The following is a 24,947-nucleotide window of genomic DNA, read 5'->3' as shown; positions in this document are numbered from 1 at the left end:
TTATTTTCCTGGCCAGCCTTGACAGTCCAAGAAAAAGCATCATAGATAACCCAAATATCACTCCAATTAAATGTTCCTGAAATTTCCAAAAGATAAAGACAAGTCAGATATATTTGAGGATTTGACATATATTTTGGATTGGGAAATGATTTCCATGTGGAAAGAAAACTCAGAGGGTAGGTTTATTTTTATAGTACCATGATAATTATGAAGACAGAGACTTCCCTCGTCCACTTACTATTATTTTTAGTTCTATATATCTATTTGCTGTGTCAAAATAAAGAGACACACAAAAAGCATGTGTAAGTTTTTTCCCTGTTATAAAGATGAATCTATATATTTAGATAACATTAAGCTAAAAATATATTCTCTCCACACATTGAAGTGAATCAATATAATGGACGTGGCAATATGTACCAACGTATGGATGCTACACATGGCCACCTCCAAAAGACCTCCGTCATCTACTTTTTTAATTTCCTCTTTCAGCCGAGGAGAGCCAAAAGCCAGCTGCCTCTCTACCAAAACTGAACCATCACCTAATCAGTACTCTGCTATTTCATCTTCAGATCAAAATCCCACTAGACGTTCAGGGAATTACCAACCTACTATGTGGGATTTTGAGTATATTCAGTCCATACACAATGATTATGCGGTAAAATAATTTGTTTAGCACATATTCATGTTATTCAATATAATTATCTGCATAATTAATTCGTTGTAATATCATTCAAAAGATTACGTAGCTGATCATCAATTGTAAATGTGTTGCGTAGGGAGAGAAGTATATGAAGCGTTTTAACGAACTGAAGGAGGAAATGAAGAAGATGATAATGGCTGAGGGATCACAAGAGTTAGAGAAGTTGGAGCTGATTGATAATTTACAAAGGCTTGGAGTTAGTTACCACTTCAAGCATGAAATCATGCAAATTTTGAGGACCATAAACCTAAATGCAGCCACAATAGATTCATTATATGCCACAGCTCTGAAATTTAGACTCTCGAGAGAACATGGTTTTCATATCTCTCAAGGTACTGTCGTTGCCAAACTAATTTCTTACTTCTTTCATGTTCTGATATTTTGTTTACTCAGAACTTGCGGTAGTCCATTACTGCAATTTCTTACAAGATCTAGACTTAAAGATAAAATCAAAATAGAGTAGGTTAATGAGAATAAGTACACCCAAAAAATTGAGAATACACCAGAGTTGTCTTTGAGCTGATTTACATTGAACCTATATAGAAGGAACAGTTCACATGAATTAAAGCGTCAAGAGATATTTTCTTTTACATAATTGAGGAGCTAGCCACCATGCAAGAAAGAGTATCGATGTCAACCTTTAAGATATATGTTTTCTTGTGTTGTAGATATATTCAACAACTTCAAGGACGAAAATGACAATCTCAAGCAAAGTATTTGTAAGGACACAAAAGGTTTGTTACAATTATATGAAGCTTCATTTCTCGCTACAGAAACTGAAACCACTTTAAAATATGCCACAAGATTCACGAAGGCACATCTAAAGAATTATGTTGACAATCATTGTGATAATGAAGACAACCTAATGGTCGCATTAGTACAACATGCCATGGAACTTCCTAGGCATTGGATGATGCCAAGATTAGAGACAGAGTGGTATATAAGCATTTACGAGATTATGTCAAATGCTAATCCTTTGTTGCTCGAGCTTGCTAAGTTGGACTTCAACATTGTTCAAGCAGCACACCAACAAGATTTGAGAATTCTATCAAGGTGAGATATATTTTAATTAAGCGGATTAAAGTTAAATAAGATGATTTGGTTTTATCTTATTATTTTTCTCATACATGAAGTTTGAGTTAGTCGTAATCATTTATTGTGGATTTAAGCTATACTAGCAGTAATTTTGACCTATTATAATATATAGGGCTAATACATAGTACCTTATTATTTTCCAGGTTGCTAATTCCACTTAATTGTTATGATTAATTATCAGTAACTTTCTCATACAGCAATTATTTTCATGAATATAAATTAATTAAAGGTGGTGGAAGAGCACATGTTTAGCAGAGAAGTTGTCATTTTCAAGGGACAGAGTGGTGGAGGCTTTCTTTTGGACAGTGGGGTTACTATTTGAGCCTCAATACAGCTACTGCAGAAGAATGTTGACAAAGGTTATAGCTTTTATTGTAGTCCTAGATGATATTTATGATGTTTATGGCATTCTTGATGATGAGTTGGAGATCTTTACTGATGCTGTTGAAAGGTCAGTAACTTTAAGGAACCAATTGCATCTCTAAATTTCAATTTTCACTTGTTAAGTGCAATTATAACAAGACACGGGTCTTTAATTTACGACTAGAAGAAAGTAACCCCTTTGCTAGTTTTCTTAATCGTTCCTATTATATTGTTTTGTGTCTGACATGTGAAATTTTGCTTTCTTGTAATATAAATTCAGATGGGATATAAAAGCAATGGACAGCTTCCGAACTATATGAAAATATGTTACCTTGCACTCTTCAACATCAACAGTACCAATGAAATGGCGTATGATATTCTCAAAGAGAAAGGGATCAATGTCCTACCCTACTTTACAAGACAAGTAAATTCATTTCATACTTAGAATCTTTAACTCATTCTTTGAGTTACAAATTTCTCAATCTCCTGTTCTCATTTCCCAAAATCCCATCCCCCCCCCCCCGGGACGAGGCAGCATTTCATTTCACTTCTGAAACTAGGAGTACGAAATTTACTAGTATTTATTAAAAAGTTAGTGATTGTTGGAGTGTAAATGATTGTTAGGAGTGTAAGTTCAGTGGCGAGACTCGAGCAAAGGAAGGGGAGGTGACACTGGACTCGCAGGTCATCCCTAGGAGAGGTAGTTTTAAGTACCTTGGGTCTATTATTCAGGAGATGGGGAGATTGATGAAGATGTCACACGTCGTATTGGGGCGGGATGGATGAAATGAAAACTCGCTTCTGGTGTTTTGGGTGACAAGAAGGTGCTACCGAAACTTAAGGGTAAGTTCTACAGAGTGATGATCAAACCAACGATGTTGTATGGGGCTGAGTGTTGGCTAGTCAAGATCGCTCATGTCCAGAAAATGAAGGTAGTAGAGATGAGGATGTTGAGATGGATGTGCGGGCACACCAGGTTAGATAGGATCAGAAATGAGGTTATTCGCGATAAGGTGGGTGTGGCCCCTATTGAGGACAAGATGCGGGAAGCGTGCCTTAGGTGGTTTGGTCATGTGAGGAGGAGGAGCACAGACACCCCGGTGAGGAGGTGTGAGAGATTGACATTGGAGGGCCTACGGAGAGGTAGAGGTAGGCCAAAGAAGAGGTGGGGAGAGGTGATTAGGCAAGACATGACGCAGCTTCAGCTGACCGAGGACATGACCCTTGATAGGAAGGTATGGAGGTCGAGGATTAGGGTAGTAGAGTAGGTAGTCTAGAGTGTTCATAACATTAGTATTGGCACGCAGTCTCGCTTTTATTGGTAGTAGGTTTTTATGACTAACCGTTGTTTTCTTTCATTGTTGATCACCTTACTATCTTGTTGTTTTTATTCTACTTTTATATATTTTTTTGGTACTGTCCCTTCGTGTCTATATTTTTATTAATGTGGTACTTATACTTTCCTGAACCGAGAGTCTATTGGAAACAGCCTCTCTATCCTCACAAGGTAGGGGTAAGGTCTGAGTACACACTACCCTTCCCAGACCTCACAGTGTGGGATAATACTGGGTATGTTGTTGTTGTTGTTAGTGATTTTTGGCACGCGCACACATATATATTTATGCTCTATCTAAAAATATTTGGGGGTTCAGTTGAATCTGTTGAACCCATGATACATTTGCCTCTGCCCCCTCTCCTCCCTTCCCCCCTAAACCGCAAATTAAACACCAAATCCATTTATTTGCACTATTATTTGAGACAATTTATTAATTAGTGGGCAGATTTATGCAAAGCTTACTTACGAGAAGCAAGATGGTACTACAAAGGGTATAAGCCAACTCTGGAAGAATACGTGGATAATGCATGGATCTCAATTGCAACTCCTTTGATACTAGTGCATGCATTCTTCTTTGTCACCAATCCAATTACAAAAGAGGCATTGGAATCCTTAAACAAATATCCTGACATAATTCGTCGGTGTGCTGTAATTAATCGTTTTCTTGATGATTTGGGGACATCACCGGTACGTTTTTATACCTAAATTTGTACTATGATTTAAAATAGCTTAATTTAGAGTCCATTCGGATGGAGAGACAGTAAGATTCAAGAAGATTATACGTGAAGCAATTCACAATATGGTTCATTTTTTTTTCTTTTGTTCTTGTTAATTCAGGAAGGGTTAAAAAGGAGTGATGTTTCCAAGTCAATTCAATGTTACATGAATGAGAAGGGTGTTTCCGAAGAAGAGGCAAAAGAACGAATTAGAATTCTGATAAAGAAGACGTGGGAACTGATGAACAAAGACCAAAGGAAAGAGCTGTTATTTTCTGAAACATTCATTGGAATCGCATTAAATTTTTCTAGAGCATCACACTGCATGTACCAGCATGGAGATGGGCATGGAATTCAAAATTCCCACATCAAAAATCGGATTTCCAAACTACTGTTTGAGCCTATCACAATTCTATAGTGTCTTAACTACGAATTAGGTAAAAACAATTGCAACTTTAAATCACAGACTGTTTGAACTTTGAAGCATTGAAAATTAGACGTCGACAAATGTGGTTTAGATGTGATTGCCAGATTCATTTTGGATTAAAAGTCATGTACTTTTGAAGTTGAGCTATGATAATCTTGATAGAATACTTCATCTTTTGTCATATTTCCAATTTTTCTATAGTATTATTTTGCCTTGTCAATAGCTCTTGTTGTTCTCAATTGGTGTATTATTCATTCCAACAACTTCTTTCAGTAATTATTTTTGCTCCAATGGATATTCTTTGCGACTTTCATCACCTAAACAACATGACAACAATATAACAATTTACTTGACTGAGAAGTGAGATGGCAGCGTCTTGAGTAAACTTGGTTTCTCGGTAGGTATATTTACCATAATAAGTGGAATTACTAACTGAAAATAAGTCAAATAATTTGCTATAACATATTAAATTTTACTGATTTTGCAAGAAAATTTTTACAGTGTCCATGTATGTAAGTTAAATCCATAGAGTTAAATTTTACTCATTTTTATAGACTGCTGTCTGCGTCAAATAATTTCTGCAGCATAATTTGCCGGTGGCATTATAATTCTTTTTTTTTAACAAGAAAAATATATAAAATAGTTGTGACAAGATGGTGGTTGTGGAGATACAGTTATAAATGGAATTCAAGACAGATTTGTGAAGTCCATCTGAATTAGGCGGATTAAAGATTTAAGTTCTATGTATTCAACTTTAAATTATTAATATTGAAATCATTATATTTTTAAAGTTATAGATTTATATCTACTATTTATTGTAATTTTAGTAAATGTTTATACCTTGCGTCGAAACTCAAAAATACTGGATTTAGTTGAATCCGATAACTTGTAGCTGCATCCGCCCCTTGCTATTCAACTATACATTCATATTCATGTGAAACATGAGTAGTTGATTTAGTGCTAACATATTAATAGGTCTTTTTCCTTGAGATTTTGCTGTGTTCTTTTCTTTCCAGATAAGACATCAAATCTAATCAGACTTTAATATCATACGCAAACTAAATCATCATGCCTAGATAAAATCTAAAACTTCTACAAGTTACTTGAAAAGTAGAAGTTAGGCAATACTACTTCTATATATACTAGATGAAAGATGGCCCATGCTGAGCATGCGCCCAACATTTAATTACAAAAATAATTCCTTAATTGTATTACTTTAATTATTTTGTAAATCATGTAAAAAAAAATTGTATCCACTTTTTAAAAAAAAAATTAACTTGTATCCACTGTTTAAACAACTTCAGGCTTTTTTCTCCTCTTTCTTCTTCTTCTTCTTCTTCGGGTGACAGTGATTTTATATGGTGTTTGTGAACATATTTTAAGGTAATTTATGATATTTTACAGTGGTGAGATGTTGTGGCGCATTATTTTTTACTATTGCTTAGGGTTTCTTCTTCTTCTTCTTCTTCTTCTTCTTCTTCTTAATTACAAAATGGGTTCATTAGATTTATTGTTATTTTGACAAATTGATGATTGGAGTTTGTTCTTGATGATATTTGAAGGTTATGTTTCAAATTTGAGCTCATTTGGAGTAGATTTAAGTATTAAATCGTATATTGGGTCGTTAAAATTCGAAGGACAAATTTTTGTTTCTGGGCAATTTGCACTTCAGTCCTATTTGACCTTAAGTGCATAAAAATATTAGTTGCACTTTAGACCTTTTGGCCTTAAGTGAGTCTGAAGTGTAATTTTTTACTTCAGACTTATTGGCCTTAAGTGTAGGAATATGTTTGTTGCATTTCAGACTTTTTGGTTTTAAGTGCATCTAAAGTGTAATTTTTATTTCAGACTTATTGGCCTTAAGTGCATGTAACCATTAGTAACATTTCAAACCTACTTGGCCGTAAGTGCATCTGAAGTGTAATTTTTCACTTTAATCTTATTGGCCTTAAGTGTAGCAAAACATTTATTGCACTTTAGATCTTTTGGCCTTAAGTGCATCTGACGTGCAATTTTTCACTTCAGACTTATTGACCTTAAGTGCATGAAACCATTGATTGCACTTCAAACCAATTTGGCCTTAAGTGCATATGAACTAAATTTTTTCACTTCACACTAATTTTTTCTTAACTTCAGATCCGATAAGTCTGAAGTTGATCGTTAAGTGGGTAGGCTTACAAATATTTTTGCAAAGTGTGTATAGGTTCAATTGTGATCTCAAAACCGGGTATAGATGCAAAAGCTCTGTAAATCATTCATGTTAATTTAAATAATACATTTAAAGATGAAAATTTTATACGCAGCTTTGTTCAATAAAAACTATTGAATTTCCGAGCTAAGCGTTTTAAATTTATTTTGTGGGAATTAAACATCAAAGGAAAAAGATAAAAAAAGGTTCCAATATTTCATTAACTTATTTTTTCTTTGTGTTTGTGTGTTGTTTTTTCCTCATATTGTAACATGAAATTTACAATGAAGTTTGTTTTAGCAAAATAATAAGTAGACTTGTTGGTAGCACAAAAATTCATAGGCATCACATTTTGATAGTTTTTTCGTGCGTTAAAGTTAAGAAAAAAAAGTTACTAATTTATTTAAACCTCGTCAATTTATGAATAACTAAAGAATTTACACTTTCTTCGTTGATATTTTATTTGTTAATAGTTTTAAATAATATGAGATGCCTACTTTTAGCATTAAGGAAAAACATGTGGTACATTAGAAGTGGACCTAAAAATATAGAAACAAATATGTCTAAATTAAGGAGTACCAATTTTGCTCTTTCTTTATATAGACTTTTCTCATTAAGTGCTTGAATTAAGACACTTGTTTGAGCAATTGCACTTTGAAATATTTACTTGACATTCAAATATCATGAAGTTAATAAAGTATTAAAGTTTGAACAATAATATCGCGAGTTTTAATTTGAGTCCGTGTTATTTCCTAATCATATTACTCTTTCTGTTATATATACAAAAATATAAATTTATATTAATATTTAAAATTAAGTCGGAGCAAAAAAAAATTCTAAATGAGAATAGCCGAATTAATAATTAATAAAAGTAATTCAATTTTTTGGTTTGAAATGACGCAGTTATATTTAAGGATTAGCCTTTTGTAAATAATTTGTATTCTGCTTTGTTATAGTAGTTAATATTATGCTTCTCTTTACTTTTATATATAAATCACAGGGCCAACGTGTGATTATAAAAATATTTTTTAAGTGTATTACTCCAATTATTTTACAAAGAGCATTTATGTTTACATAATTAACATATTTAAGTAACATATTTTAAGATTGAAATTTCACATACATATTTATTTAATAAGAATTAACTCTACGCCGGACTTAACCATTTGATTTCAAGTATCACTATATGAACTCCAAACAGTTTATGTATGTCGCTAATACCATACTAACGATATATTAACAAAAATGAATTTGATGTAAACTTTTTATTATTATTATTATTGTACCGTTACAACTTACAGTAATTCGTTGTCCATTAACATCCTCAAGACATGTAGTGTAGCGAACTTTGTGAACAAATTAATCACAAATTCCTTTTGTAATTTTGGTTTATTCCAAAAAGATATGATATTTTTTTGAATTTGTATAAATCATTTCCTCTAATTTTTCTTTTTTCCTTCCAAAAAAACCCATAATGTTATTTAACTGAATAAGATATTAGAATTTGTGCATATCATTTTTTTAAAATTATTCTTTTTTCTTTTGATGAATCCGTAGTTTGCTTTAAAAAACTGAATTTGTTATAAAACATTGAAAAATCCATTATATTATGTAACAAAATGCAGTTTAATTACATGAAAATAGTGCTATATTGCAATAATTAATATTGTACCATTAGTATTAACGTTTTGAACTAAATCATGACATGATACTACAGTTATCATTAATCGTAAGAGCATTAGTTATTATTTATAGGGAGTGTAACTTCTAATAGTGAATACTCCTCCGTTTTAATTTATGTGAATCTATTTCCTTTTTGGTCTGTTCTAAAAAGAATGACATCTTTTTAAATTTAGAAATAATTTTGCTTAAACTTATAACTCTACCCTTAATGAGAAGCTTTTATAACCACACAAATACTTTGAGGCCCTTTTTAACTTGTTTAGGACCACAAATTTTAAAAAAATTTATTTTTTCTTAAACTTCAAACTCAATAAAACAGGTTCACATAAATTGAAGCAGAGGGAGAAGTAGCAAAACATGGCAGGGTGGACCCTTCACTTGCACATGTGCACTGAATACGCAGGCTCATATAGGTAGTTGACTGGAGTTAAATTTTTGTGTGGCTTTCGTTCTTCCACGCATACCCATGACATCAGCAGCTTTTGTGGATTTTTAAAGTCCTAAAAAGTGGTAATATTTACGAAAACGTATTAGGACAAACGAAGGATAATATTGGAATGTATTGGTTTTCTAGTCAATGCACATTGACCAGAAGCTCCTCTCGATTCCTTCTTATTAATAGTAGTAAATATATATGGGACCTAAATAATAAAATAAAATAAATAAAAAGAAAAACAAATGTGATTGGAAGAAAGAGTGGCAATGGTAGGCGTGCAATTTGCATATGCAAATAGAAAGAGCCAAATCTTATTCTGAAAAGGGCAAATCTGATTTCGTAAAACCAAATTCGATTGATTATTTGGACGGCGAGGCTTGCTATGAATAGAAGTCTATGTTCTTTATTTTAAGTACACCAATACGAGAGAAACATTGTAGTTCGTGAGAGTGAGGTTTGCTACGGCAACGAATATTATTTTTTTTTGAAACTGTAGTAATCTCTTAATACTATTAAGTTGTAATATTATAGAGGTATTATACTGTTCTATTCGGGTATTATATTTTACCCGTTAGAAGATCTGGTATCGTTGTTACTTTTTTGTATTATTGTTATTTATTCCTGGGTGGGATGTTATTTTTCCCAACAATATATATATCTTGCAAAGACACGTGTAACTAAAAAGGAAGTTAAAGCTAATTATATTAAGTGCTAAGCTCATACACTTATAATTAAACGACCGTTTTACATAACTGGAAATGGCAATGGCGACAATCATCTCTGCATCAATTATTAGCAAACCATTTTTAATTTGGACATTACAGGTTCCAAAATCCTGCATTTCTAATGCTCAAGCTGCCCCTCTTAGACGATCTGGAAATTATCAGCCTTCTATTTGGGAGTATACTCAAATTCAATCATTGAAGAATCAATATTCAGTACGTATTATTATAAGCTGTATTAATTATTCTATATAATATCTTTATCTTCTTCTTCTTTTCCTCTCATGCGAAATGCTACTTAAATGTATGGAATATGTAGGGAGAGAAATTCATCAGACGACGCGATGAGCTGAAGATGGAAGTCAAGATTATGCTTAGTGATCGTAACATGAAGCCATTGGACCAGTTAGAGATTATCGATCTTTTGCAAAGACTTGGATTATCCTATAACTTTGAGGATGAAATATACAGCATTCTGAATTACGTATGTGACAAAAGTAGCAAAAGCAACGGAGATTTGTATGCTAAAGCCCTTTCACTTAGGCTCTTGAGACAACACGGATTTAACGTTTCACAAGGTGCTATACATCGCTTTTTTCCTTTATGCATTTTGTAGTCGAAACTCACTTATCTGTCTAATCCGGATTCACGTATGGGCAGAAGCGGTGTCATCCGACACTGTTTTGCCGGAAAAAAATATTAAATATTTTACTAATATTCTGCAAAAATGAAGTATATATAGTAATGACATGGCTTCCTGAAAGTACTTCCTAATCCTCTGGTCAAGCTTGTATTTGTACTTGTAAAGGTCGTATGTTCAAATCTGGACCTAGACACTTTATTTTTTTGAAGATGTTTGAGCTAGAATTTTGTAAAAAAATTGAGACTATGGAGAATTAAACATACATATCCTTTGCAATAATATTCAACTAAACCATTGGGGCAAGGCTTTCAACTTGTGAAAAAATAATATTAAATAATACTACTTTTTATTTACTTATATAAATATGGCACCGCTAACAAAAAGGGCGCTTTATGCATCTGATATTTCAGACCCAATGGGTCGCTAATTTTCATTCATGCCACGTATGGATGCTAAAAGGAGATAGGAGTTTCTCCATTCTTGAGGATCGAATCATATAATACTATACAATATATGGTTTTTGGTTGCAGAAATATTTGATGGTCTTAGTGAAACTCACACTGAGGATACGAAGGGGATGCAATATTTGTATGAAGCTTCTTTTCTTGCAACAGAAGGTGAGAGTGAATTGGAGCAAGCAAGAAATTGGAGTGAAAAACAACTAAGAGAATATTTGGAAAATAAAAATATTGACCAAAATGTGGCTGAATTAGTGCACCATGCTTTGGAACTTCCATTGCATTGGAAGATGTTGAGATTAGAGGCAAGGTGGTTCATCAATTTTTACAAGAAAAGACAAGACATGATTCCTTTATTGCTTGAGCTGGCTATCCTTGACTTCAACGTTGTTCAAGCAGCTCATATTGAAGACCTAAAATATGTGGCAAGGTAATAACTTCACTGGAAATTAAACGGGACTTTGCCTTTTCATTGTCATGTTTAAATTCTAATTCATTACATATGAAAAATAGGTGGTGGAAAGAAACAGGCTTAGCAGAGAATCTGCCATTTGCTAGGGATAGATTAGTGGAGAATTTCTTTTGGACAATCGGAGTAAATTTCCTTCCTAAATATGGATACTTCAGAAGAATTGCCACAAAGGTAAATGCTTTAGTAACCACAATAGACGATGTATATGATGTTTTTGGTACTTTGGATGAACTACAATGCTTCACTGATGCCATTCAAAGGTAATTAATACCTCGTACGTACTTCTAATTAATGTTAAAATTTGTTTAAACATTATTAATTTCTAGCTAATTTTTATAGCTTGTAATAAAAAATTTAGATGGAATATCGACGAGTTGGATAACCTCCCAGACAATATGAAGTTGTGTTATTTTACACTTGACAACTTTATTAATGAAGTGGCTTGTGATGCTTTTGAAGAGCAACGCATTCTCATTGTACCCTATCTAAGAAATGCGGTAATTTGTTCTTTTATCTTTCTGAAATGTTTCCCTTTCTTGATATGTATTAGTACCTTATGAGTCAATGTTAAGAATACTACGCCATGGTATTAATTTACAGTGGAGAGATTTGTGCAAATCCTACTTAAGAGAAGCAAAGTGGTACTTTAGCCAGTATATCCCAACCATGGAAGAATACATGGACAATGCCTGGATTTCGATATCAGCTCCAGTAATATTAGTACATGCCTATTTCCTCATTGCTAACCCTGTAAACAAGGAGGATTTGCATTACTTAAAGAATTACCATGACATAATTCGTTGGTCAGCCTTGATTTTGCGGCTCGCGAATGATTTAGGAACATCATCGGTACGTAAAACTCTCCTTTAATTTTTGAATGTATAACATAAAATAAGTTTTACACTATCAATGTAAGTTTGATCTGTTATAGAAGGTTATCTGCCTTATTTTTCAGATTAGCAATTCACTTATTAAGTACAGTTGCCTGCTGTTTTATATAGATGGCGACGATTTACCAACAGTGCTTTTTCTATTGCTTAATGTAGGAAGAGTTGAAAAGGGGTGATGTACCCAAATCAATACAATGTTACATGAACGAAAAAAAAGTTTCTGAAGAAGATGCTCGACAACATATTAGGCTTTTGATTAGTGAGACGTGGAAGAAATTGAACGAAGCTCATAATGTAGCAGCACACCCCTTCCCTAAGATGTTTATTTGGAGTGCTATGAACCTAGCAAGAATGGCACAATGCATGTATCAACATGGTGATGGACATGGCGGCCATAATTCTGAGACAAAAAATCACATCATGGCATTGCTCTTTGAATCTATTCCTCCAGCTTGAAGTCCTTTTCGTTGACAGCAAAAACGAGACTCACCTATGGTTAACTACGATATAATCCAGGAGATCTACATTTAGTGAGTTCAAATGCATGTTACACGATGCATTGCTAAAAAGAAAATTACAAATAACTAGTAATATGGCATTTTTTACTTCAACAATTTCCCATCATCGTACCTGTATATGATTGAGCAGTTGATATGCATGTTAAGCTATACGTCAAATACAGTGCCAAATTTTGGAATCTGATAGCCTTACTTGGTTCTTTATAAGTATCGACTCGAAGAAAAAAGTTACTTGGCTCATCTATTACCTAACGTCGTATTGGACTTTGCCCAGAAACGAAATAACAGCTCACCAACAAAAAACTTTTTCTAATATTTGAGTCATGGTAAATGAAGATGTTTTCCACTATCCCGAGTGCTGTATATCATACGAAACATATCTCTGTTGAAAGAGTTCAAATGCCAATATTCATACAACGATAACGTCCATATCAACAAATTGAATTTGGAAGCTGTTTCTCCAATGAGAATTGGTAAGTACGAATTGATACAGGACTTAGGGCCATATGCTTGACTGCTAATGCAACAGAAGTTCCAACAATTACCTTTCTATTTATGCGGGGACTGCTAAATCATCATTGTGTGTCGCTTTTAGATGAACCTGGTTCTTTTGAGAATTTGCGCCATCGTTCTTTGTTCTTTTCCACTGAAGCAGAATTCTGAACAAACTCGGAAAGTCCTTGCCTGAAAGCCCCTATATTTACCCCTTTGCCCACCAATATGCTTGTGACACCCATTTTTGAAACCTGAAAAAGACTTCTTTAGCGTACTACTTTGATTTAGACTAACAAGTGATGTTGTTATTTGAATCAACTGAAATGCATGATACAGTTAGCAAAGAGTGATTATACCGCCTGTATGTTCCGATTTTCATCATCAAAAAACAGCATCTCATTATAGGGCACCGCCGTCTTTCGGTTGATTTTCTGAAAGTGCTCTGTCTTATGTGTCCAACTGGAGAATATCTCCTGTAGCATTAAGTAATCAACATGATGACCTCACAGTAAGCAGCATCAGATAAAAAATGAATATAGGCCTAGTCATGAAAATGAGCATTTTAGAGTCCACTTACGAGGAGTGATGCAAATCTTAGATTATTATGCATTCACAAAACACAGTTAACTGATCATCTTTCTGCCGACACTCCCACGACTACCACCCCACAGAGGAAAAAGGGGAGCCAATGTAAAGTGAAGAATAGGAACTTCAATGTCCAACTGAATGTCAAATGGTTAATGTAACAAAAAAAGAAATTTCAGCTGATGTTTAGAAAGTGAGAACAAATGAAGGTTCTGACCTTTACTGATAAGAAATGAACTCTCTGAGCTTTTAGGAAGTAGACAGACTCGTGCAGTTTTGTAAATTTAAGCTTAATTCATGAAGAAGATGCATAAGAAAATACTAAATTACAAAAGTGAACTACAATAAAAATACTTTACTGAAAATGAAAAACAACCAAAAAAGGAGTTTAACTACCATATTTTTGGAGTACCTCGGGTAAAGTTAAATATTTAAGCTCTCCTAGCCCCAAAAGCGAGGATAACTAAATTCAAATAAGATACAAATACATTCCTAACCCTACATAGGAGGTGCTTAGAAGACCGACCAAACCACCAAGATCAGCCAAATCTGATGATGCCTTCTGAGTCTAGTTTGGCTTAGAAAGTATTAAACTGTAGTAACCAGCAAAATAAGTATTTTATATACATTTTTGGCAAAATCTAAAAAGTAAAATCGGGGACAAAATGTTGCTGCGTTGAAAGCTTTCTGAAATTGGAACAATAAACTGTATTTTGAAATATATAAAAATGAAAACACCAATCTATACACTAGCTAACAAAAACCTCAGAATGTAACTGCAACAGTTTGTTAAGGTTACGAGGGGCTTTTTAAACCATCATTCATTTTTATTAGAATTTAAACTCTTCATAGCTCATAGAATATGGATAACATAATTATGGACCTATTATTTTCTCTGTCTTTCTCTCTTCCAACCTACTATCCCACTCCTCGACCATGTAAAGAGGGGTTGCGAGGAAGTCTACTACAAAACAAGGAGGCAGATGAACCAAATTGACAGCAGTAATAGATATTGTCAATAAAAGTTGCAGGTTATCATAGCATTATAGAAAAACGATGAAAAGAGATGCTGAGATTTCCACCATCTCACCTGAGCAACAAACATTGATTTTATCCCCAATTTTTGAAGGAAAGAGTTTGCTATGTCTGGAGTGGGTGATCTTGAGGCAATAGCAACATTAACTCCCTTGTCCTTGAGGGCATGTAAGATACCTTTGGCCTGAGGATACATAGATGGTTTTTCATTTTTGGAGCGGCATTCACTGAAATACAAAGCAGACACAAAAATGGTATTACGAGTACTGCAAGACCAAGTTTAAGCAAAATACCAAGCTCTTTCTTTCTTTTGGAAAGATAATGAGATATAGAAAGAGTGGCACAAAGTGAAAGGCCTTGGAGTAGCCATAACTAAATGAAAGGCCTCGGAACAAGAAATAAAATTCATACATCCTTGGCTTTAGAAAATTATGACATAGTATGCGTGTTCCTTAAAGTGGAGAGCGAAAACTAGGACATTGATGGGATCAAACCTTGTTGTATGTTAAAGAAAGAAAAGAAGACAAAACAAAAGTTGAAAAGTTAAATAAAGAAAAGAAGCAATCAGAGAAAGAGAGAAGAAAAAAGACATGAAATAGACAGAATTAAAGGAACAGTGAGAGAGAAAAGGACCGCAAATGTGAAAGAAGAATTCGGCGCGCAGTTTGCGGTGCCGTCCTCTTCGTTTTCACATTCGCTGAAATTTTTGCCTATAAATAGGCATTACTTTCCTCAATTGTAAAACCAACCCTCAACTTCTTCTTTCTATTCAATTAATAAAGAATTATTCTTTGCGTGGTCGTCGAGTAGGCAAAAATTGCTGAACCACGTAAATATTGTCTTGTCTTGTCTTGTGCAATTTATTAATTTTCTCTTTAAATATATTTTTCCCCTTCTATTAGCTTGGCACGCTTCCCAACAACTGGTATCAGAGCACAGACAGTGTGATTCTGGTAGAAAAGTATGGTATTGGTGCAGTGTACTATTCACAAGAATAGTGCGACACTATTGCTCATTAATAATAACACTATTCACAATAGTGAAATACTATTCATTAACAGTGATAGTACTATTCACCAGGGGTGTACATGGGTCGGGTTGGTTCGGATTTTCTAATTACCAAACTAAACCAATTATATCGGGTTATTAAATCTAAAGACCAAACCAAACCAATAAAAGTCGGATTTTTAAATCTCGGGTTTTCGAGTTGTTTCAGGTTTTTTTTCATAAAGTTTTCATAGCACAAAACATAGAATTTGTGCTCCAAATATTCCTTTAATCCTAGTAAGACAGAACTATAAAAGGTATTTTTAAATAAAATAACATAAATGTGAGATGATTCATGGCATTGTACTAAAATATTCAACAATAAAGTTGAGAAAATCACGTAAAATAAATATTATTAATAAGCCATAATGAAAACAAACATAATTTAAAATTACTAATAAGTTGCTAAAATAAGTACGACTAATAAGTACGACTAACAAGTACTATTATTTACATGACTAAACACTAAAAGAAAAATAAGTTATGCATTTTATCTAAACCATGGAAAAACTAAAAAATAGATATCCAACACTATTTTCATTCATAGTACAATTGAATTGAATGTCTTTTATTATCATTAATATTGATTTGATTTTGGTTTAGGATTTATTTGAGTTACTAACATTTATGGACTATAAAACTTATTGGAGCATCCTAAAATTATAAGTTCAAGCTTGAAATAATACGTTATAAGATAAAACTATGAAAAAGCTTAAGAAATATTTATAAACTACACTACAATAAATATTTTCATGTATTAAATATATTTAAAACTTCTATACATATAATGTCGGGTTGGGACATTTTTCCTACACAGAGTATCGTCGGATTTTTTTTTCCAACACCAAACAATCAAACCAAACCATAGTCGGATTTTTTTTCTCGGATTATCGGGTTGGTGCGGCTTGTCGGTTTTATTTGTACAGCCCTACGGTTCACCAATAGTGATTGTTGTCTACCTTATACGGTGGGGACATTTTTACTACACAGAGTATTACTAATTTTTGACCACACCCCAAATTCTATACTACTTTAGTGTAAATATTTCTTTTAGGTCTAATCTTAATATTTTAAACTTTTATCTTAATAGGTTTTATTGTAAAAAAAAAATAAAAAAAATACAAAAATAGTCACATTCTTGGAGTATAAATTTTATATCTAAAAGAAAATCAAATATATATATATATATATATTGTTAGTCTAGAGTTAGTTAATTAATATATTGTTGTCTTAATATTTAATTGAATTCTACTTATAAAAGAAAAAATAAAGAAGAAGAAGCAAGTATTCACGTGATTTTAGAAGTTTGGTAACAAAATTTAACTTCAAAAGAGATTTAACTTATCCATGACTCTAGCACATCTCACTCTAACCTCTTCCCTCTATTACCCCATGATCACACACCCATAACATCACATACACACACGATCTCACCCTCATATATCTGAATGCATAATCCCATTTCATACATAAAAGGACACAAAAGAGAGGGGACGAAAGAAAAGGAGGAGAAAATTTTGAACAGGAGAAAAGAGATGAGCATTAGAGGCAATCAGATAGAGAAAAAAATCAGTAACTAAAAATAGCATTGTTCTTTTACAGTGAAAATCACTTGGAGATAAATTATTCGGTGGACTTATTTGGTTCACAGTCGAAAATCAAAGTATTTTTCGTGGTTTTAAATTCGCGGGTTCAACTCAGCAGATTGTAGATATTTTCTTTGTTGTGAAATCTTACAAAAGGTAACACTCAATCTCATTTGTTAGTTTAATATTAATGTATGATGTTAGTTTATTTAAATTCAATTATTCTTTTGCTTTCTTTTGTATTTTAAATATCGTCGGGTTCTTCTTGTTATTTATATATGTACATGTATGTTTAAAATTAATCTGAAATGTGTTTCTAACTTTTACTAATCTGAAATCTGTTCCTAACTTTTAATCTTTAGTTCTAATCTATTCTTTTGCCACAATTCACGTGAAATTTTAAACCATAGATAGTTCATAAAATTTGTTTAAAGCTTTTGTCAACAAAATACTTCTTTGGTTAAATTCTATTTAATGTGTGAGTTTATTAATTACTTTTGGTTTTGGTTATCAACGTTCTGGTGCAAATCCTTACAAATATGTTAGGTACTTATTCTTTATTTGGGATTAAAACTTACTCTCTTTTAGTTATGTTTTTTTTCTTTTTCCTCGAACTAGTATTCTGCTAACTAGTATTCTGTATAAATGAGTTTAGTGATAAATTTGGTGTAAGTTAGTTTACTTACTTTAAATCGTTTTTATTTTTTCAAAATTTGTTCATATAATATTATCGTAGTGCAGATTACATGGATTTGGTTAGAGTCCCATTAGTTAAAAAGAATAAAGTTAATTTAAAGTTAGATTTTGTTTTTAACTGAGTTTCAACGTAAACATCTTTCCGATTCATTTTTTTTTTGTGGGGGTAGTTAAATAAATAACGTAACTCAAGTTCTGTCTAAACATATTTGAAGGTTTAAGTTGAAATAGTCTAATAACACTTAAGTTTTAATTGATGTTAAGATTGTTAGTTTAGGGAGAAGAGAATGTGTTTAAGCTAATATCTTATGGACTAACACTGATAAGTTCATTAACCAAGATTTATTGAAAATATTCTCTCTTGGAAATCGTGCAATTTTGAAAAAATTTCCGATTACTTTTTCAAGCCGACCTTCTGATGGAAAAGAAAATTTTTTTCTGGCAAGGGAGAAATCCTTCGAATTAGCAGACATCGGAGACGGTCTAACTCGCTGGTTCATCCTAATCGAGCGAGGACCTCGTTTCACTAGCAGGTTGAAGATAGATGATGAAAACCTCATATGGGTTTGTGAAGCCCTCAAATCAGCAACGAGGAGTAAAGGAAACAGATGCAAGAGATGGGGAAGGAAAATACAATCGTATGTGTACAGAGTGTACAAGAACTTCAACATCTATGGTCGCTTTGTGCGAATCGAGTCTTGGTTGGGAGATAAAAAAATCAGCAGTGATTATCCCGGAGTCAGATTATAACTGGGGTTGGGGAGATGCGGCGGAGAAAATACTCAGGTTTCTGGGTAAACCACACAACCCAGTTTTAAACCGATTTGTAAGCATTGATAGATCCTATGCTGTTGCAGCTGATAGCAACAAATGGCCAGAGCCAGCACAGCGTTCGAAAGAGGAAGATAATACTGTCAGAGGTGAAAAACTCCAGTTCCTTTCTAGCTGTTTGGTCGGAACATTCAATGACCCCTTCAATTCGAGCCCAAGATGTGAAGTCATTCAACCCTGGTTCATTCGTAGATGGGGAATTACAGTAGGACTCAAAGTTACACCACTCACCCACAATCAGTTCCTCTTTGAGCTCCCTTCTAGGCAGGAGGCGGAGAGAGTCAAAACAGGTGATTGGTTTTGGAATAGAAGGAGATTGTCTCTTAAATGGTGGTCACCAATGGTAGATTCTAGACCCAATATACAGCAGCCAGAGCAACAATGGATTAGGGTTTTTGGCATTCCCTTACATGCATGGTCAGAAAACACCTTCAAATCCATTGGTGATAGGTGTGGGGGGTATATTGGTGCCGATGAAGATACCAAGAAAAGAACTCATTTTTTCTGGGCTCGAATCTGCGTAAAGATCTCAGAATTTGCAATACCTGGGAAGTTTGAGTTGAAGGTTGAAGATGGGATCTTTGAAATCGCCATTATCAATGACGGCCATACCAGTCCAGCAATCGCCGAAAAAGAAACAGTGGTACAGGTTATTGACCAGGTGTCTGTTCCAAAACCCACGCCTGCATTGAGTCCCACAAAAATAGTAGTTGACCAATCTACTACTAGGCACGTGCCTCAGCACGTGGGGCCCCTGGAAAGCATCTTAAAATCACAGCCAGGTCCCTCTAACACTAAACCACTTCATAAGTCACATTTTGTGTATCGGGCTTATTATAAAAAGGGCCCAATAAGGAGAAAGGCTAAAAAACAGGGCAAGGAGAAAAAGAAAATGGAGTGGAGAAAGACTGGGCCGGCCCAATCTTTATGTTTTAGCCCTACTCTTTCCTGTCATATGGCCAGCTCACCACAGGCCTCCTCTATCCAGACAGAGATGGAGCAAACCCTAGAGCTCATCACTGGAGCATCCGAGGAAACTTCTCACGAGGCAGACGATGAAGCAGACCAGTCACAATGCATGTCAATATCATCGCTCTCACGTTTGAAGCTGACATCTACTCTGGTTAGTGTTTCTGAGTCTGACCTCTCCTCTTGCAGTCAGTTTTGGCCACTTCCCTGGTACGAGGGTAGCTCTCAGAACAACCACTCTATTGCTGATCCTTTTGTAATTGAGACAACACAGTGGACAAAAATTGTCATGCCCAAGGCTTGCAAAGCTTTTGGTATTAATGTCTCGGGTTTTGAACATGAAATCCTTGACATGATATTGAGGATGGAACAAAAGGGGAGGGATCAACTTCAGCTTCATAAAACCAAGGCAAGGGCAAATAAAAAATCGAAAAAGAAAGGGGAAATTGAGGTAAACAACCTTAGGAGTATGATTAATTATGAAAGAGGGAGCTGCAGTTCAGGGGAAAGGCTTATGAGGGGTAGGAAACAAAAAGCTCTTTCAGAATGAGAGTTAAAATTATCAGCTGGAATATGTGGGGGTTACATGATAGTGGTAAAAGAAACACTATTAAATCTATGGTGCAAAAGTGGAAGCCAAACATTTTGTGTATACAAGAAACAAAATTGGAAGACTGTTCAATTGCGATAGCAAGGAGCATCTGGGGTTCAAGATGGGTAGACTGGGCAGAACTCAAGGCAAATGGTTCTAGTGGGGGAATAACTATCTTTTGGGACAGGAGATAATGGACTTGTACTGATGTTCAACATGGTTTCTATTCTTTATCCACAATGCTTGAAGGGGTCCAGATGGATCTTAGGTGGTGCTTCACTGGAGTCTATGGGCCTCACTCTAATCGGGAAAGATTAGATTTTTGGGAGGAATTGTCTGCCATAAGGGGCTTATGGAGTGAACATTGGGTGATAGACGGAGATTTCAATATATGTAGATTTGAACATGAAAGGTTCAACTGCATAAGAAGATCCAGAACTATGAGAAATTTTTCTGACTTCATCCAAGATATGGAATTGATTGATCTCCCACTCCAGGGAGCCAAATATACCTGGTTTAGGGGAGAAGACTTTGCTCAAGCATCTAGGATTGATAGATTCTTCATCTCAAACGAATAGAATGACACCTTTGGCTCTGTGAAGCAATTAGCTCTCCCAAAGGTTATATCAGATCACAGGCCAGTTGTGCTGGAAAGTGACTGATCAACAAATCCTTCCTATTTCAAATTTGAAAATATGTGGCTACAGCACGAGGGTTTCAGGGAAAAAATTGTATAATGGTGGCAGAGTTACATGGTTAATGGCACCCCTAACTTTATCCTTTTTCAAAAGCTGAAACATTTGAAGAAAGACATATCCATATGGAACAAAGAAGTATTTGACAAAATAAAAACAAGGAAAGCCAGAGCTTTGGAGGAACTAATGCTACTGGAGCAACTAACTGAAGGTAGGATCTTGTGCTAAGCTGAAAAAACAACAATGCTGAACTTAAAGATTGAACTACAGCAGCTCGCAAAGACAGAGGAGATTTCATGGAGACAAAAATCCAGGTGCTTGTGGCTTAAGAAGGGGATAGGAACACAAAATTCTTCCAAAGAGCTGCTAACTCCCATAGAAGATACAACTGCATAGGCATGCTAAAGGTGGACGATGAAATTATTGAGGACAAAGATCTTATCAAAGGTGAAATACTCGAGTACTACCAGAATCTATACTCTGAGGATGAGGATTGGAGACCTATAGCACATTTTGAGGGTCTAGAGCGCCTAACTCCTGAAGAAAGGGTGGGTCTGGAAAATGCATTTTCAGAAGAAGTGAGAGATGCGATAAACATTTGTGCTCCTGACAAGAGCCCTGGTCCAGATGGCTTCATAATGGCCTTCTATCAGAAATCATGAGATACCATCAAGCATGATTTACTTACCGCCATTAACGACTTCCATCAAAACTGCCACATGGTTAAGTCTTTCAACGCATCATTTATTGCACTGATCCCTAAAAGAAAAAGAGCTATAGAGCTAAGAGATTATAGACCTATAAGTCTCGTAGGCAGCATTTACAAGATTGTAGCTAAAGTGCTAGCTGAAAGACTCAAAGGGGTGATAGAGAAGCTTGTTTCTGGTCATCAAAATGCTTTTATCAAGGGGAGGCAAATAACTGATGTTGCTCTTATAGCAAATGAAGTTTTGGACTGGAAATGAGAATTGGGGAAGCTGGACTTTTGCTCAAGTTGGATGTTGAAAAAACTTTTGACAAATTGGGTTGGTCTTATCTATTCTCAATTCTTAGACAAATGGGATTCGGAGAGAAATGGATCAAGTGGATTAGATACTGCATCACCACAGTCAAGTACTCCATTCTTGTTAATAGAAGCCCAGTGGGATTCTTCTCTCCAAAGAGAGGGATTAGACAGGGGAACCCTCTTTCACCCTTCCTTTTTATATTGGCTATGGAGGGACTCAGTAAAATGCTTGAAAAAGCTAAACAACTACAATGGTTAGAAGGATTCTCAGTGGGTAACAACAGGAGCTCTCCTATTTCTGTGTCACACCTTCTGTTTGCAGATGATACACTCATCTTCTGTGGAGCATATAAGTCTCAAGTCCTCTACCTAAACATATGAAACAGACAACGAATTAAAGGAACAATGAGAGAGAAAAGGACTGCAAATGTGAAAGAAGAATTCGGCGCGCAGTTTGCGGTGTCGTCCTCTTCGTATTCACATTCGCTGGAATTATTTGCGGCAGACGTTCGCCTATAAATAGGCATTCCTTTCCTCAATTGTAAAACCATCCCTCAACTTATTCTTTCTTTTCAATTAATAAAGAGTTATTCTTTGTGTAGTCGTGGAATAGGTAAAAATTGTCGAACCACGTAAATCTTGTCTTGTCTTGTGCGATTTATTAATTTTCTCTTTAAAGATATTTTTCCTCTTCTATTAGCCTAAAACGCTTCCCAACTGACATAACCATTACTCATTATTATCTCGACCAAAATTCTGTTCTTACAAATAAAAGCCATACCCCCCTCCCTTCTCCCTCTTCTCTCTTCTCACGTTTGAAGTTAATTGCCTATTTCCCAATACTGCAACCACGCAAAGAACAAGAAATCAACTATATCCCAATCCCAAACTAGTTGAGATCGGCTATATTTGAATCAAGTTTATCCAATTAAGCTCTAATTAGGCCCAAAAGCATATAGAGAACACAGGATAAAAAATAAAAGAAAAGAAGCTAAAGTAGTTCCAAGAGTGCAACAGGCAGGGCAAATCAATCTCTAAAAATGAAATGAACTATCAAAACTACGCATCCGGTAAATCCAGCAAGATCAACAAATTGAAAAGAAGAAAAAAACTGATAAAAAAAGAGAGAATAGATAATAAATCAACGATAACAGGATTAAAGAAAGATAGAAATTGGGTGGGTACCAATAAAAGGGCCAGAGAGTATAATCGAGATCAAAGACGACGAGACGAGGGAGTACTTGGAACATTCCCATTATCTCCATTGCCTCATTCTTCACCTTTTCGTCTCCCATCTCTCCCGCCTCCACGCTTTCCGTGCCGCCAACACCCTCTTTTATCTACCACTACGAGTAAGTCTCTACCAATAAGTATTAAGTGTATTTTTTGTATTTTGATTATTTAGAAAAAGTACAATATAAACGACATAGTCTTCTTATTATTGCGTTTTAAAAAAAATAACATATTTCTACAATTGAAAATAATTCAATATTACTTTTCGTTTTACTCATTTTATATTTCACGAAAAAATTTTATAACCATACAAATATTATGGTCCCGCAAAGCATTTACCCCCTTAAGCTTTTCAAAAATCTTCTTTTTTTCCTTAACTTCGTGCCAAATCAAGTTATCTCATCTAAATTGAAAACGGGAAGTATGAAAAAAGAAGAATATTTTAAACAAGTAGGGTGTACATAGGTCGGGTTGGTTCGGATTTTTCAATTATTAAACCAAACCAATGGTGTCGGATTTTTAAATTTATAAATCAAACCAAACCAAACCAACAAAGTCGGCCTTTTCAATCTCGGTTTTTCTCAGATTTTTTTTGGGGTTTTCGAGTTTTTCCCCGGTAAAGTATTCATAGCATAAAATATGTAACTTGTGCTCTAAATATTTCTCAAGTCCTAGTAAAATACAACTATATAATGTGTTTTCCAAGAAACTAACACAATAATATGAGATAAGTCATAGCATTATACTAAAATATTCAATAACAAAGATAAAATAATAAAATTACATAAAATAAATATTGCTAATTAATAAGCCATAATAAAAATTAACATAATCTAAAAATACTATATAGGTCATGCTAAAATAAGTATAGCTAATAAGTACTAATATTAATTACATAACTAAGCACTAAAGAAAAAGATAAATTAAGTTATGCATTTTCATTATAAACCAATCTAAACCTAAAATAATTATCAAACACTATCGTCATTCCTAGTATTGAATTGAATTTCTTTTGTTAGTATTAGTATTGATTTGAACTTTGATTGAGTTACTACAATTATGGGCTATAAAATTTATTTACCATTCAAGAATGTTAAGTCTAAACTTGAAATAATACGTTAAAAGATAAAATTGTGAAAACGTTTAAGAAATATTTATAAATTACATTACAATAATATAAAATATTTTTAAAAATTATATAAATGTACTATCAGGTTGGTTTGGCTTCGGTTTGACTTTTTTTAGTTAAAACCAAACCAAATTAATTATGGTCGGGCTTTATTTTATAATACCAAACCAAATCAAACCAAACTACATCGGTTTTTTTCTATTTGACTCGGATTATCAGTTTGGTGGCGGTTTATCGATTTTCTTTGTACACCCCTATAAACAAGTACGAGTATTAGTCGTGACTCATGAATTGTTGATTTAAAACATATTATTCTAGTTAATGGAATAAATGTGAGTGACAGTGAGATACGTTTCTTATATATGATAACCGATTATTAAGCTAGTGCTTGGATATAGATT

At 34.2% G+C, this 24,947-nt stretch overlaps 2 protein-coding genes and 1 pseudogene across 2 annotated transcripts; 2 read left to right on the top strand and 1 right to left on the bottom strand.

Moving 5' to 3' along the window:
- Positions 1-287: 287 nt before the first annotated feature.
- LOC107786516 (terpineol synthase, chloroplastic-like) lies at positions 288-4,818 on the top strand (annotated as a pseudogene).
- A 4,809-nt stretch (positions 4,819-9,627) lies between these two features.
- On the top strand, positions 9,628-12,728 carry LOC107786512 (terpineol synthase, chloroplastic-like). Its single transcript, XM_016608001.2, has 7 exons — positions 9,628-9,882; positions 9,986-10,244; positions 10,840-11,197; positions 11,281-11,499; positions 11,598-11,736; positions 11,840-12,088; positions 12,286-12,728. Exons 1-7 carry the CDS (start codon positions 9,703-9,705, stop codon positions 12,583-12,585), a joined length of 1,704 nt encoding a protein of 567 aa, XP_016463487.1. The 5' UTR covers positions 9,628-9,702; the 3' UTR covers positions 12,586-12,728.
- Positions 12,729-12,863: 135 nt separating this feature from the next.
- On the bottom strand, positions 12,864-23,538 carry LOC107786514 (uncharacterized). The gene is made up of 4 exons (XM_016608003.2): positions 23,370-23,538; positions 14,818-14,989; positions 13,499-13,615; positions 12,864-13,393 (listed from the first exon to the last, which is right to left on the bottom strand). The coding sequence occupies exons 1-4, from the start codon at positions 23,477-23,479 to the stop codon at positions 13,223-13,225; spliced, it is 570 nt and encodes a 189-aa protein (XP_016463489.1). The 5' UTR covers positions 23,480-23,538; the 3' UTR covers positions 12,864-13,222.
- Positions 23,539-24,947: the final 1,409 nt, after the last annotated feature.

Source organism: Nicotiana tabacum, unplaced genomic scaffold (assembly GCF_000715075.1).
Source record: "Nicotiana tabacum cultivar K326 unplaced genomic scaffold, ASM71507v2 Un00001, whole genome shotgun sequence".
NCBI classification, from domain to species: Eukaryota; Viridiplantae; Streptophyta; class Magnoliopsida; order Solanales; family Solanaceae; genus Nicotiana; species Nicotiana tabacum.
The sequence above is the reverse complement of the archived record's forward strand: the minus strand, read 5'-3'. Positions and strand labels throughout refer to the sequence as shown.